We start from the raw sequence: 12,623 nt of genomic DNA, 5'->3' as shown, positions 1-12,623 counted from the left end.
GATCTGGCCACTGCACTCTGGCCTGGGCGACAGAGTGAGACTCCGTCTCAAAAAGAAAAAAAAAAAAAATCTACTTGAATATACACGAAACGACCTTCCATTTCTTTTGTGGAGGGCAACATACATCTGCAATTCCATAACAGAAGTGATTAAATAAACCTTCCTGAACTTAAACATAGACTTTCAGGTATGGAATTTATCTCTATCTCTAATATCCACAATGACTCAACTTGAGTCTTAATATATAATTATATCTTAGAGAAAAGGGAATTAAACATAAAACATTAAATTGAAAATAATGTGAGTGATGTTTTTCAGTCTCTTGATGCACACACATTATCATTAATTGAGAATCTAGTCATCCTTCTTGCCTTGAATTGATTTGATTTGAATGACATACAGATAATTAGGAAATATTATAATGTAAAGGATGTCAATACTGCTAGCCTCTCTGTCAATTCAATGAATGATCAACATCAAGGATCTATAGGATGCTGGGAAAAACTCATTGTCTACTCATTTTAAAAGTATATGGAAAATTGAGATGCATTAATTTTTAAAAAGCTGTTTTCATGTCAAAAAGGAATATCAAATATAATTAACAAAATATACATGTTACCAAAGATTACAAAATTTAAAAAGAAACTCAAAATAGAGGAAAACATATCCTTACCCTATTGGGAAATCAACATCATCACCATGAGCTGTCATGTGATAAAGTCCAAATTTAGCCAATTTAATATGTCCCTACAATAGTAAAGAGAAAAAACACTATCAAATATTTTATTATAATGGGCAAGGAAAATTATTATACATTTTATACCTAAAGAAACCGTTATATAACAATATTTTATCAAAATACCACTATAGAAGATTTTAAAAAAACACAATTTTATAAAAAACGATCTGCCAATAGTCTGCTTTAGACTCATTAAATATGTATATATGCATATGTACACATATATATCTCAAAATGACAAATGACATGTTTCTTTAATATTTTTGCTGTTACACTGTCTAGTTATTTCACAAAACAAAGAGGCAAAAATGTTCTCATCTGTCTTGAAACTTTGGTTAGAATGGTTTATGGTAAGTTTCACAGAGCAAATTTTTCTCCATGGAGTTGCAAGCCCATTTATATTTATAATTTAACTGTGAAATAGGAAAACTTAACTTGAAAATATCAGTTCAAAACTCATCAAGATTTTGGTGAATCTGCTAGATTTCCAATGATTTTTTATATTGTTTGAGAACAAAAATAACTATCAGAAGTATAAGGCTCTTAATAAATGATAAATATAATTTCATATCTTTTAAGTTTTTTTCCCTTTTAATCTATAAGACTTTAAAATATTCAGTTGATCTTAAAATTGGTTTGTCTTCTCACAAACATTATTTCCAAGCATTATAAAATATTTATATTTAAAAACAGCTTAGATTGATATGGCAATGATTCTTTACTGCCATAAATCTAAAATTAATGAGTACACTTTTCTGTGTTTGTGTTTGTGTGTTTGTTTTTTAGAGACAGGGTCTCACTCTGTCACCCAGGCTGGAGTGCAGTGGTGTGATCATAGCTCACTGCAGCCTCAAACTCCTGGGCTCAAGTAATGTTCTCATCTCAGCCTCCCAAGTATTGATTTGGGAAAAGAACCAGAGAACAAGGATAATCCTACTAATACAGTAAATAATGCCCATGAAAAAATTTCCTCCAATATATTTTTATATATTTTATGAGAAGGAATAAAATTACAATTATTCCTGAAAATATACAACCTTGATACCATAATTCTCTCTGAAGAGTTTACAAGCTTCTTCTTAATGGCCCATAAGATTTCCAGTAGAGAAACAGCACTTCAATAGTAAAAGGAGGTAGGTATGAACAGCTGGTAAATAAGGAGATAAATAGAAGAGGAAAGAAGGCAGAAGAAAAACAGAGAAAACACAGTGCAGCTGGTTTACATGAATAACATTCTAGCAAAAAGAGCCATTTTCTTAAAAACGAAAATAAATTAAGAGGAGGAGTATACTGGGAAGCCACAAGGCTTTAGAAATAAGAGTAAAATGAAAAAAACCATAAAGTTAGAAAATGAGTCTTGTGGGGAAAATAATCCATGTGAAAGATATACAGATTAAATAATTTAAGGATTCTTTTTTCAAAAACCACAATCACTTTCATATAGTCTTTTCATTATGAATATTCTTAAAACATATTCTGATTCTATTGTTCTTCTGATTAAGTAGCCCTCATCCCAGTTGCTTCCAATTTCAAATGACATACAAATATTTATTACATGATTTAACAATTACCTTTCGGTCCAACAGGATATTATGAGGAGATAATGCCCTGTGTACTATACCATGTTTGTTCATATACTGCAAGCCCTGAAGAACCTCAAATGCTATGCACAAAACCGTTGAAGAGCTACAAAGAAAACAAAAAGTCAAAGTTCAATTACAAAGCAAATAAATAACTTGTTTTAACAAGTGAAATGTGACCTACTGAAAATATTCAAAAAGTTTTATTTTTTATTGCTCCTCTTTTATTCTGAGAAAATAGAACCTATATATTTTCTAAAATATCTACTTCTACATATTTTAGATTTTCTGATTACAACAGAATTGATCTGACAAAGATCCTACAGTTTCCTAAAGGCTACTGTAATAGCAGTATTTGGTCCTTCCGGGAAAAGGCTTTAATTTTGATGGTGAGTGCAACTAACCTATAGCAGGTTGGCTTTGCCAAATTATCAGGTTAAGTTTCAGGTATATGGCAGAACTAAGTCACTAACAACTATTTTGCTCAATACAAAATACCTAAGCCCCTGAAAAAAAGTAGTAACAATATATTTTATGGTATACAACACTAGCTTATTTTCCATATTCAACCTATAAAGCAATCTCTGGTCATTTATGATTTAGCAAACATTTCTCTTTAATTCTTATCCTATTATGTACAGATCATCCTTCACACATACATCCTCCAGTTTTTCCCCCCCTCTCTCACCATCCATCTCCCTAATGTTTTTTCCAATTTGCAAGTCTATTCATGTAAATTACCAGGAAACAGGCACTGTATTTGGTTAAATACTGCTACTTGGCAGTCGTATTTGGAACACGTTTTAATTTTTATCATTACATCTTTATAAAGTATGGATTGTTCATTTGCAGACATTGGTGTCTGCATTAAAACTTTTTCCTGTCAACATTTCTTTTCTTTTTGAAAAGTTCAAATCTCAGAAAAGAGTATGACAAATGTAATACTCACATAGAAATTAACCTAGCTTTATTAATTATCCTCTAATGTTTTAATCAAAAATTGTTCATATGGAAAATTTCCTCATACCTACAATATTAACATTTTGGTATAGATTTTCCTTTCTATCCATTTTTTAAATTTTTCTAAAATTAAATTCGTGTTTGCAGATAGCCACTAAACATAATTTTTAAAACCAATAGTAGAGCTAAAACGGAATCATAAAAAATATTCAATCCACAAACAGGCAGAATAAAAGGAAAAAAGAACAGAACAAATAGAAAATGACTAACAGATTTTAATCCAGATATAGCAATAGTTATATTAAGTACAAATGGTCTCAACTCACCAATTAAGTCATAAGGATTGTCAGATTTGATAAGAATTTAAACTCAGCTATATTCAGTCTATGAGAAACCTACACTAAATAAAAGACATAGGTTAAAAGTTAAAAAATGGACTAACAGATTGCCATGGGCTTGGGTGGGGGGCAGGTGGACTACAAAAGAGTATGAGAAAATTTTGTGGCATGAGGGAACTGTTCTATCCTTGATTTTGATGACGGTTACATAACTTTGTTTATCAAACTCATTAAAGTTTACACTAAACAGGGTAAACATTAAGGTATTATACCTTAATAAACCTGACTTTAAAAAATACTAAATTGAATAAAATTTTTACAAAAATAATTGTTGCAACCTGATTCTCTCTCCTAAATTAAAACCAAAAGAAATAACCAGAGACCAAAGCTAAAATTTGCCTCTATGATCCTAGTTTGACTTTCCAGAGGGAATCAGCAGTTTTTGTTTTCAATCCTTCTGGTGATTAGATTTTTACTTACTTACTAACTCTTCACTATGCAAGAGGATATAATTGACGTATTTTCACAACTTTTCTATTTTCTTCCTCAACTCCTTTTTATTAGTTACATTGTTTTACATTATCAAATTTTATTTTACATTATCAAATAATCATCAGCAGTTAGTTTTCGATTCTTCTGGTGGTAAGACTTTTACTTAATATAAGTAACTCTTCACTCTGCAAGAGGATACAGTTGACATATTTCACAACTTCTCCATTTTTCTTCCCCAATTCCTTATCTGCATTCGTTATATTGTTTTTAGACTATCAAATTATAAGTGGGATAAAGGAAACCTACACTCCTTGCTGGAAGGTGAAACAAATAAGTAAATAGATAACGTGATGTGTAGTGATTAAATGAAGAAAAAAATAAAGTAGGGAAGACAGATAATGTGTTCAGGGAAGGCCTCACTGAGAAGGTGACACTTACATAGAAATCTAAAAGAAGTGAAAAAGACAGGTAGGTCTCTAGAAAATGTATGATTCAGGCAGAGGTCACAGCAAGCAACTCCTGAACTGGTATAAAGTCAGCAGCTCACAAAAGTGTATTCAGTGCATGCAGTAGAATGAGCAAAGAATAAAGTGACAGGAGATAAGCTCAGAGAGGTAGCTACGAGTCAGATGACTCAGATGACGAAAGGCCCTTTAGGCCACTGTAAGACCTTTGGGCTTTTACTCTGAGAAACATGGGAAGTGACTGGCACATTGCCACATGATAATAATGATTAATAAATATTTACTGTAGAACTAAGCACAGAAGGAAATACAAACCTAGGCCACTTAAACCCTAGTTGTCAAGAGAAAATGTCTCAGTCATCAAGATTTAATAGATACCATAATTTTATAACTCTTTTTATGAACATTATCATCAGCTACTATAATTTTTATATATCATACTATTTTTAAATTTCTTTTTTGTTTAACTATAAGACATCTTGAGAAATTGTTTCATACAGGGAGCATGAGTAGGATATTTTCATGCACAGCGCATCTGAAAATATCTTATTCTTGCCTTTAAACTTGGAAAGAATTACTCCATTGTCTTACAGCATTCTTTATTAACGGCGAGAAGGCTACTATCAGTCTGATTCCAACTTTGTTGTAGACATTCTGTTACTCTTTCCTGGGAAGTATTGAGGATTATTTTTACTTTATCCCTAGAGTTATAAAATTTCAGCCCAATATGTCTAATGTGGGTATGTTTGTGCCAGTCAGCATTAAGCATGCCCTTTTAATTTACAGACTCACATGTTCCATTAACACAGAAACATTAACAAGGAAAATTCGATTTGTTACATCTTTCACTATTTACTTTTTTTTTCTCTAAGTTGGAACTCTTAGTAGGCAGATGATAACTGGAACTATTTTTTTTTTAATTTAATTTTTTGAGTACATAGTAAGTATGTATATTTATGAGGTACATGAGTTTGGATACAGGCATGAAATGAGTAATAATCACAGCATGTAAAATGGGGTGTCCCTCCCCTCAAGTATTTATCCTTTGGGTTATAAAAAATTCAATTGTACTTTCAGTTATTTTAAGATGTACAATTATTATTGACTACAGTCATCCTGTTGTATTAACTTTCTGTTTTAAGAGCATAGTCTTAGTCCTATCTATTATATAACTTAATTCCAGTAGAGAGAGATCCAAAGAGAGAGAGAGAGAGACAGAGAGAGAGAGAGAAATCTAAACCATTAATTTCCAGGATTTCTATTATGTCCCCTAGCTGCTCCTTGTCGATAGATACTGTTCTTTGGTTATGGATATATCATTCCTTTGAGTCTCTCTGAGAAGAATTAGATCTCTTTTAATTCTGGAAAAAAGAGTGTTATCTTCATTTCCTCTGTGGTGAGTACCCCCTCTCCACCCCATCCCCAGGCTCTGTTTTTCTTGAACTTTTTTTTTTTTTTTTTTTTTTTTTGCCTCAAACACCTGGTAATCCAGTCCCTGGTTGTCAGTCATATTTTGAAGTAAAGGAGTAAGCTGATATTACCCATAATGTGTGTAAAAAAGAAGCAATGAGGGTTATTGGGTTACTATTTATAAAGAATGCTATTTAAATTGACTGTAAACTATTCCTTTTTATCAAATAATTTATCCCATATTAAAGTGCCATATCACTGAGTCTTAAACAAACAGGGAATGTGTGAAACAAGCATAATTCAGGATAAACAGAGTTTTCATAAACATCTTCAAGAAATTAACTGTATAAATGGCAATATCCCAAACTTAAAAAAAATTATTTGTAACTTATCAAGAGTTACAGAGGCAAGGATTTTATGTAAAAGCACAATTACATTGATAAATATGTGCATATGAAAGAAAACAAAATCTTCCCCCTTAAAAACAAAGAGAAACATTCCCTGAGATTAGCAAAATGTAAACCTAGTTTTATGAACTCATTTGGCTCTACAAGTCAATTTTAGAGTAGCTTCTCTTGTTCTTGTCTGTTTCTCACACAATTCACAAAAAACTGGTGCCATATGCAGCTGTAACACTAGAGGACCTCAGCTGCATACTACTTCAATATAGATGCCTTTCTCATGAAATTAAAGCCAAACCTTTAAAGTGATTTTCCCACTGAACAAGTTCTGAAACTACTGAACACATAGACTGCATTTTCTACTCTCTATACTGTGCTTTTGTTAATTGTGAGATATTAGACATTAGATTTAAATGTCAAAAAGCACATTCATGTTAAAAATAAGCTGAACATGCATACCAAAATAATTTTTTAAAATTCAAACATATAAATGACATACCCTTTCGTAGCTATTACTTGAGAGTACATGTCAATTACAATCTGATTTGCTTCTCTGCCCTTTTATACTCTCAGAATTCAATTTTTTAATTTGTTCTAAAATGTAAGGTATAAAGAACAAAAAATGTTATTTTATATCATGAGAAGAACAAATCAGTATTTGCAGAATTTTGTGTACTTACTAGCTTTTTAAGTTATATTCTTTAATACTACCAATAACTTGGGTCATGAAATTTTTTAAGTAGCTAATGCAACAGCAAAGTGAAACTATCATATGTCTAGTAGTAGTCAACATGTTACAGTTTAATTGAACATGGACACTAAAAGATGATTTAGGATTAAGAGAATTGGATTCACACAGTTAAATAAACAAGATACTGACAGGGGACAACAGGACTTTATCCTACACAATTCCCAAGGGAGAATCTTGTTTAATACACAAACCCATCAGTAACCAAGAAAATGTAAAATTATACTTCAAATCAAAAAATATTCTACTCCTTTTGACATTTTTCAGTAACTATTGTTACTTCAGGGCCTGGGTGGCTAGCATTTACTTTCTCATCATTGTCCTGAAAAACTGGACATTAAGAATCCCTAGTGATTATAAATACAGATAAGACCAAAGGTAGCTTTCAAAATAATATAATTGATAACTCCCAATAAAGCAAGATGACATTTGATGACACTTTCATTTATATTCAAACATAACAATGAGTGGCTATTTGTTTGTTACTGAATTTCTGGGCCCACAATTACCAAGAAGAAGAACTGATCTGCACTATCAACAAGCCTACAGTATACTTAGAAGGACAGATTTACAGACTGATAATTATAAGCAATTAACTAAGTAGATAAGAATTATTCATTCTTTCCTTTGTCTTCAAAGAAAAATACAACATAAAAATTTATTTACAACATTGGTGAGACCAAAAGAGACCTACAAAAGTCATAAATCTTGGGAAAGTAAGCTTAAAATCTAAAAGAGAAAAACATTATCACCACTACCACCACCACCATCAACAAAAAAGATGCTGACAGTTTCTAGGTTTGAGTCAACTTGGTTGTATTTGGATTTTCAACAGGGCTTAATAAATCTTCAGATCTATCAGTTGGTATAATCCCAGGTATATTTTTTATCCCTTTCCAGATATCTTTCAAAGGCAATTTACTGTTTATGATTAAATCATCCATAAATAATCTGTAGCTGTTGGTTAAAACATACTGAGGCCAAGATCATGGATTTAATTCTTATGCAGAATGGAAGACTTCATATGTTCACAGCCACAGGCTTTCATCTAACCCCAGCCAATACTCCCAAATACAGATAGTCTGTCACAATGAGACACTACTTAACCTATATTTACTTAAAACAGCCAAATTTTTAACTACTATCTCCTATACTTCTCTGTTCCTCATTCCTGAGGACCCATTCTTTAAGCTCATCAAGACCTTGGGGTCCCTGTCTCTAAGGCTCATCTATTACCCCAGCCAATCAGCCCCTTTTTGATATCCTTCTTTATTCAGACAGATATGGTTTGTCATTTCAATAATTTTTTGCAAAGATCCTTAATGGCTTCTCATTCAATGGCTCTCCCTTGTGGTAGAAATGAACTCCCTTTCTTGATTTCTGACAGTACACAGCTGGAGGGTTTCTTGATTTTATGGTAATTATTTCTATATAGGCTTGTCTTTCCCACTGTATCTTGAGTATGTATTAGCTTATTCAACTATGATTCCCTCTATCTATCAGTGCCTGTAATGTGCATGTTCAATAAGTATGTATTTAAAAAAGGTGTTAAAATACATGTATAAAATAATATCACACAATGGTACAACAGGGAAAGATAATTAAATTCTCTACCACTAATAGAATCACATCTCCTGAGAGAATGTAAAATCTTTTAGTCAGTCAAGAAAACACAAATTGCTCAAGTTCACCCAATGGCTATCCACAAAAAAATATTCATTTGCTGAAAATACAACTCTCCTAGTCTTTTATTTACTGAAAGAAACAGAAATAAATTAGGATATACTGGGTAACAGGATAATCTTGTTGATATCTGTCTAAAACTGTAAATTAGACTAAATTGTTGAGAGAGATTACTACTGGCCTCAACCCATCAGCTCGTTTAGGTATCTGCAACATTTCCAAGAAGAGAGGTTACTTGAATTGCAAGAAATAGAGACCAGGAAAGAGAATGAGAGGTCAAGGTTGCTGAGATAGATTTGGAAGTCATTCATGTATAAGTGATAACTAAAACCACACATGCTATTTCCTCAGATCCATGATCCATGATATTTCTAAGGGCCACTCCACAAGCCAAAACACCCATACTGTCAGCTAACCAAGAGAGGAAACACATTTCTGCATTCTATGAGTTCAAGATGTTCTTTCACCTTATAAAACCTGATCATTCCCACAGAAATTTTCCTTTTGGTCTAAAACATTCCTTACTTGGTATCAGCCTGAGGTAAAAATGTTAAGAGACAGGAAATACAGATGAAATATATTAATGGTTAGCTACTGTGTAATTTAAGAAATGGAGAGGAAAAATAAAATGCTTACTAATGATTAATGCTCAGATAATATTACAAGTGTATAATTCTGTGTTATCTTCAAAGAAACTTTTCTTTATAACTTGACAAAAGAGCTCAACTAGTATATAACTTTTAAAGACTCACTAGTTTATAATTCCAGAATTTGGGGAGGGTGTTTCCAATGATGAGCTGGTGTCTTTGAGGCTTTTGACACTTATCACTTACTAAATTTTGATGTTTTATAAAAAATACCACAATATTTAACAGAGCAAAAAGGATGAAAAATACAAGTTTCTGGAATTGAAAAAAGGAAATAACACATTTCAGTACTGGGCATCCATGTTTTAGCCTGAAAGGACACCTATCCATGCTAAATTTAAGAATGTATTTGCCTCAGATTCAGATGTTTTGAAGTGGAAATTGCATTGATAAACTGCTACCTAAAGATTAGTAAGTCTAAAAAAAGTAATCAGTCCATCTGACTTTCAGTTGTGAGACTAGGCATATTTTACAATTTAGTTTTAACTCCAAAATAATCAAAATAGAATGCTGTAAGTCTGGAATGTATCTAATTCTCAATAGGATACAATAAATTGGGATATTAACTTTCCAACTTGAATACTAGATAACTTTTTTTCTCAGCAGAAAATTAACTTGGTAAGATCAAATACATATGGAAAACATAGTCTAGCGGTTTGAGGTTCAGACATAAAGCCAGGAGGCTCTGTCACTGATTTGTTATGCTTAGACAGTGTTCCAACTTCACCCTGCTTCCATCTGCAAATTTATAAGGTAAAAAATGTAACACCAAACAGAAGCTAAATGGAGATCAATGAGCTATCGGCCCTGCACAGAATCTTCATCATCTTAAAAGCACAACAAAATAAACAAAAAGTCCAAGTCTTCCTCCAAAATCCCAGGGTTTTTCTAAAACTATATAATATATTTTGTTACACCATATATATATATATCCTATAAATTAACAAAAATTGCAAATTGAGCTCTCCAACTATTCTCCTGACATAACTGAATCAGAAGAACATTTTTCTAACTGCTCTGTGAGAATAAAATCACCATTTGATATACAGGTCTGGAGGATCTCAAGGTTGGCTGCGTATTTCTGGCCCATTAATGTTTTCTTCTCCCAAGCATCTTTTCCTATCCTTGCACAGAAACTTCAAAACCTCTTTTGTCATCATAGTCACTAATTCTGGCTGTGCAAACACACTAGGTAATATGTCCAACTCCCCATACCCTGGTAGCATTGGGGATGTTGGAAGACTGCAACTTTTCTCTAAGACAGAACTTATCATGGCACATAATGGGTCAAATCTGTACCCTGTATCATTACAAAGTTGTTTTAAAAATTAAAATTAATGTATATATTGCCATGTGAAAAAAGGAGAGGCAAATTTCTATTACTGTTCAGAATTTTGATTTGAGACCAATTCACATTTTTAAGTGGGCCAACATTTTAGATGACTAATTTATCACCCTACCCATCTCAAATAATGAATGGGAGAGGGCCTGAATAATATGGATTGCTTATTACAGTGTCTGCAAGACAGCATATTGTAAACAAAAGTTTCAGCAAACTGAAATGTTCAGTTAAATAAGTATTGGTCTGTCTTAAGTAACTTACGACCAGTATGATTGCTGAAAAAAACCTATTTACCATGTCCTTTGTATTTGTCAGCAGTTGGGGTGACACAGTGATTATATTTAGATCAGAGAATCCAAAAACAGTGAAATTTTATTCTTAACTACTTCCTCTAGACTCCGTAAGCTTCCCATGATTCATAAATAGGAAGGCAGACAAAGCAAAATAATACTTTAATAGCCAAAGCTTTGTCTCCAAATTTTAATGTAGAACTCTGAGTTCTGCTTACCTATATAAATAAATACATTTTTCTAAACCAGATCATCTTGAATTAATTAGTTCTGTCTATTTCACCTAACCTTGAACTAGAATTTCAGTTCTCAATACTATGATATAAGGAAGATCATACCAATTATAGCAAGCTTCAAAAAGAGAGTAAGAAAAAGCTCTTATCCATATAATCCCATAATGACCCAAGAATACTGTGTAAAAATTGAAGAACAGTTATCTTTTACCAATTCACAAAAAATATAATATTAATAAATACGGATTCTTAATTTTAGGTTCTCCTATGTGTGTTGTTTTCTTGTGCAATATCCGCAATCACTTATTTCAACCAGAATTTATAAGATGGTAGCTAATTTAGCTCAAATACTTTAAACTTCTTAAGAATGGTGGCTCACACCTGTAATCCCAGCACTTTGGGAGGCCAAGGCGGACGGATCACCTGAGGTCAAGAGTTCCAGACCTGATTGACCAACATGGCAAAGCCCATCTCTACTAAAAATACAAAAATTAACCATGTATGGTGGTGGGCACCTGTAATCCCAGCTACTTGGGAGGCTGAGGCAGGAGAATTGCTTGAACCCAGGAGGCGGAGGTTGCAGTGAGCTGATATCGCCCCACTGCACTCCAATCTGGGCGACAGAGCAAGACTTTGTCTAAAAAAAATAAAAATAAAAATAAAAAAATAAAAAAAACCTGTTCTTAAGTTGTGTAAGTCAGTATCTCATGTTCTACAAAGAGCATATTGATTTCTAGGTCTCCCACCACTGGAAGAATTTTAAAAACCTTTCACCAAAAGGAATGGTAAAGAATCACCTTAAGGACTCGTTAATATAGATATTGCTGGGTTCTACTCCCTGCAATTCTGATATAGCATCTAAGATGAGTCCCACAAATTTATATATCTAATAAGTTCCCAGGTGATAATGATGATGAACCACACTTTGAGAACCACTGTCCTAGAAGGTGAATATAAATGAACCTGTTTCACTTTCAGGTATACAGGAAGGTATAGTAGAGAACAAAGATAATAGATTTCAGATTCAAATAGAACAAAGTTTAAACCCCTGGGCTTTTACTAATTGTCATCTAACTCCTAAGTATCTTTCTTAATCTTTAAAATGAGGTAATAATAACCACTATTACAGCTATGCGGTAAAGTTTAAATATAACATGTTTAAAGAGCCTGGCATAAAGTAGGTACTCAAATATTGGTTTCTTTCTGTGCTACATACATTTCTTTTTATTTTAATTAATTAATTTATTTATTTTTAATTTTTAATTTTTTATTTTTTTATTATACTTTAAGTTCTAG

General features: G+C 32.4%; 1 protein-coding gene across 1 annotated transcript in view; it reads right to left on the bottom strand.

The window, feature by feature from the left end:
• Positions 1-12,623, bottom strand: part of TBCK (TBC1 domain containing kinase) — a 245,377-nt gene that overhangs the window by 187,923 nt on the left and 44,831 nt on the right. The window contains exons 4-5 of the mRNA XM_011966312.1: positions 2,311-2,425; positions 674-747 (exon numbers count right to left, since the gene is read on the bottom strand). Of these exons, the coding sequence (XP_011821702.1) occupies positions 674-747; positions 2,311-2,425 (189 nt within the window). The remainder of the gene's footprint in view (positions 1-673; positions 748-2,310; positions 2,426-12,623) is intronic.

Source organism: Mandrillus leucophaeus, unplaced genomic scaffold, assembly GCF_000951045.1.
Source record: "Mandrillus leucophaeus isolate KB7577 unplaced genomic scaffold, Mleu.le_1.0 Scaffold756, whole genome shotgun sequence".
Lineage (NCBI taxonomy): Eukaryota > Metazoa > Chordata > Mammalia > Primates > Cercopithecidae > Mandrillus > Mandrillus leucophaeus.
The sequence above is the reverse complement of the archived record's forward strand: the minus strand, read 5'-3'. Positions and strand labels throughout refer to the sequence as shown.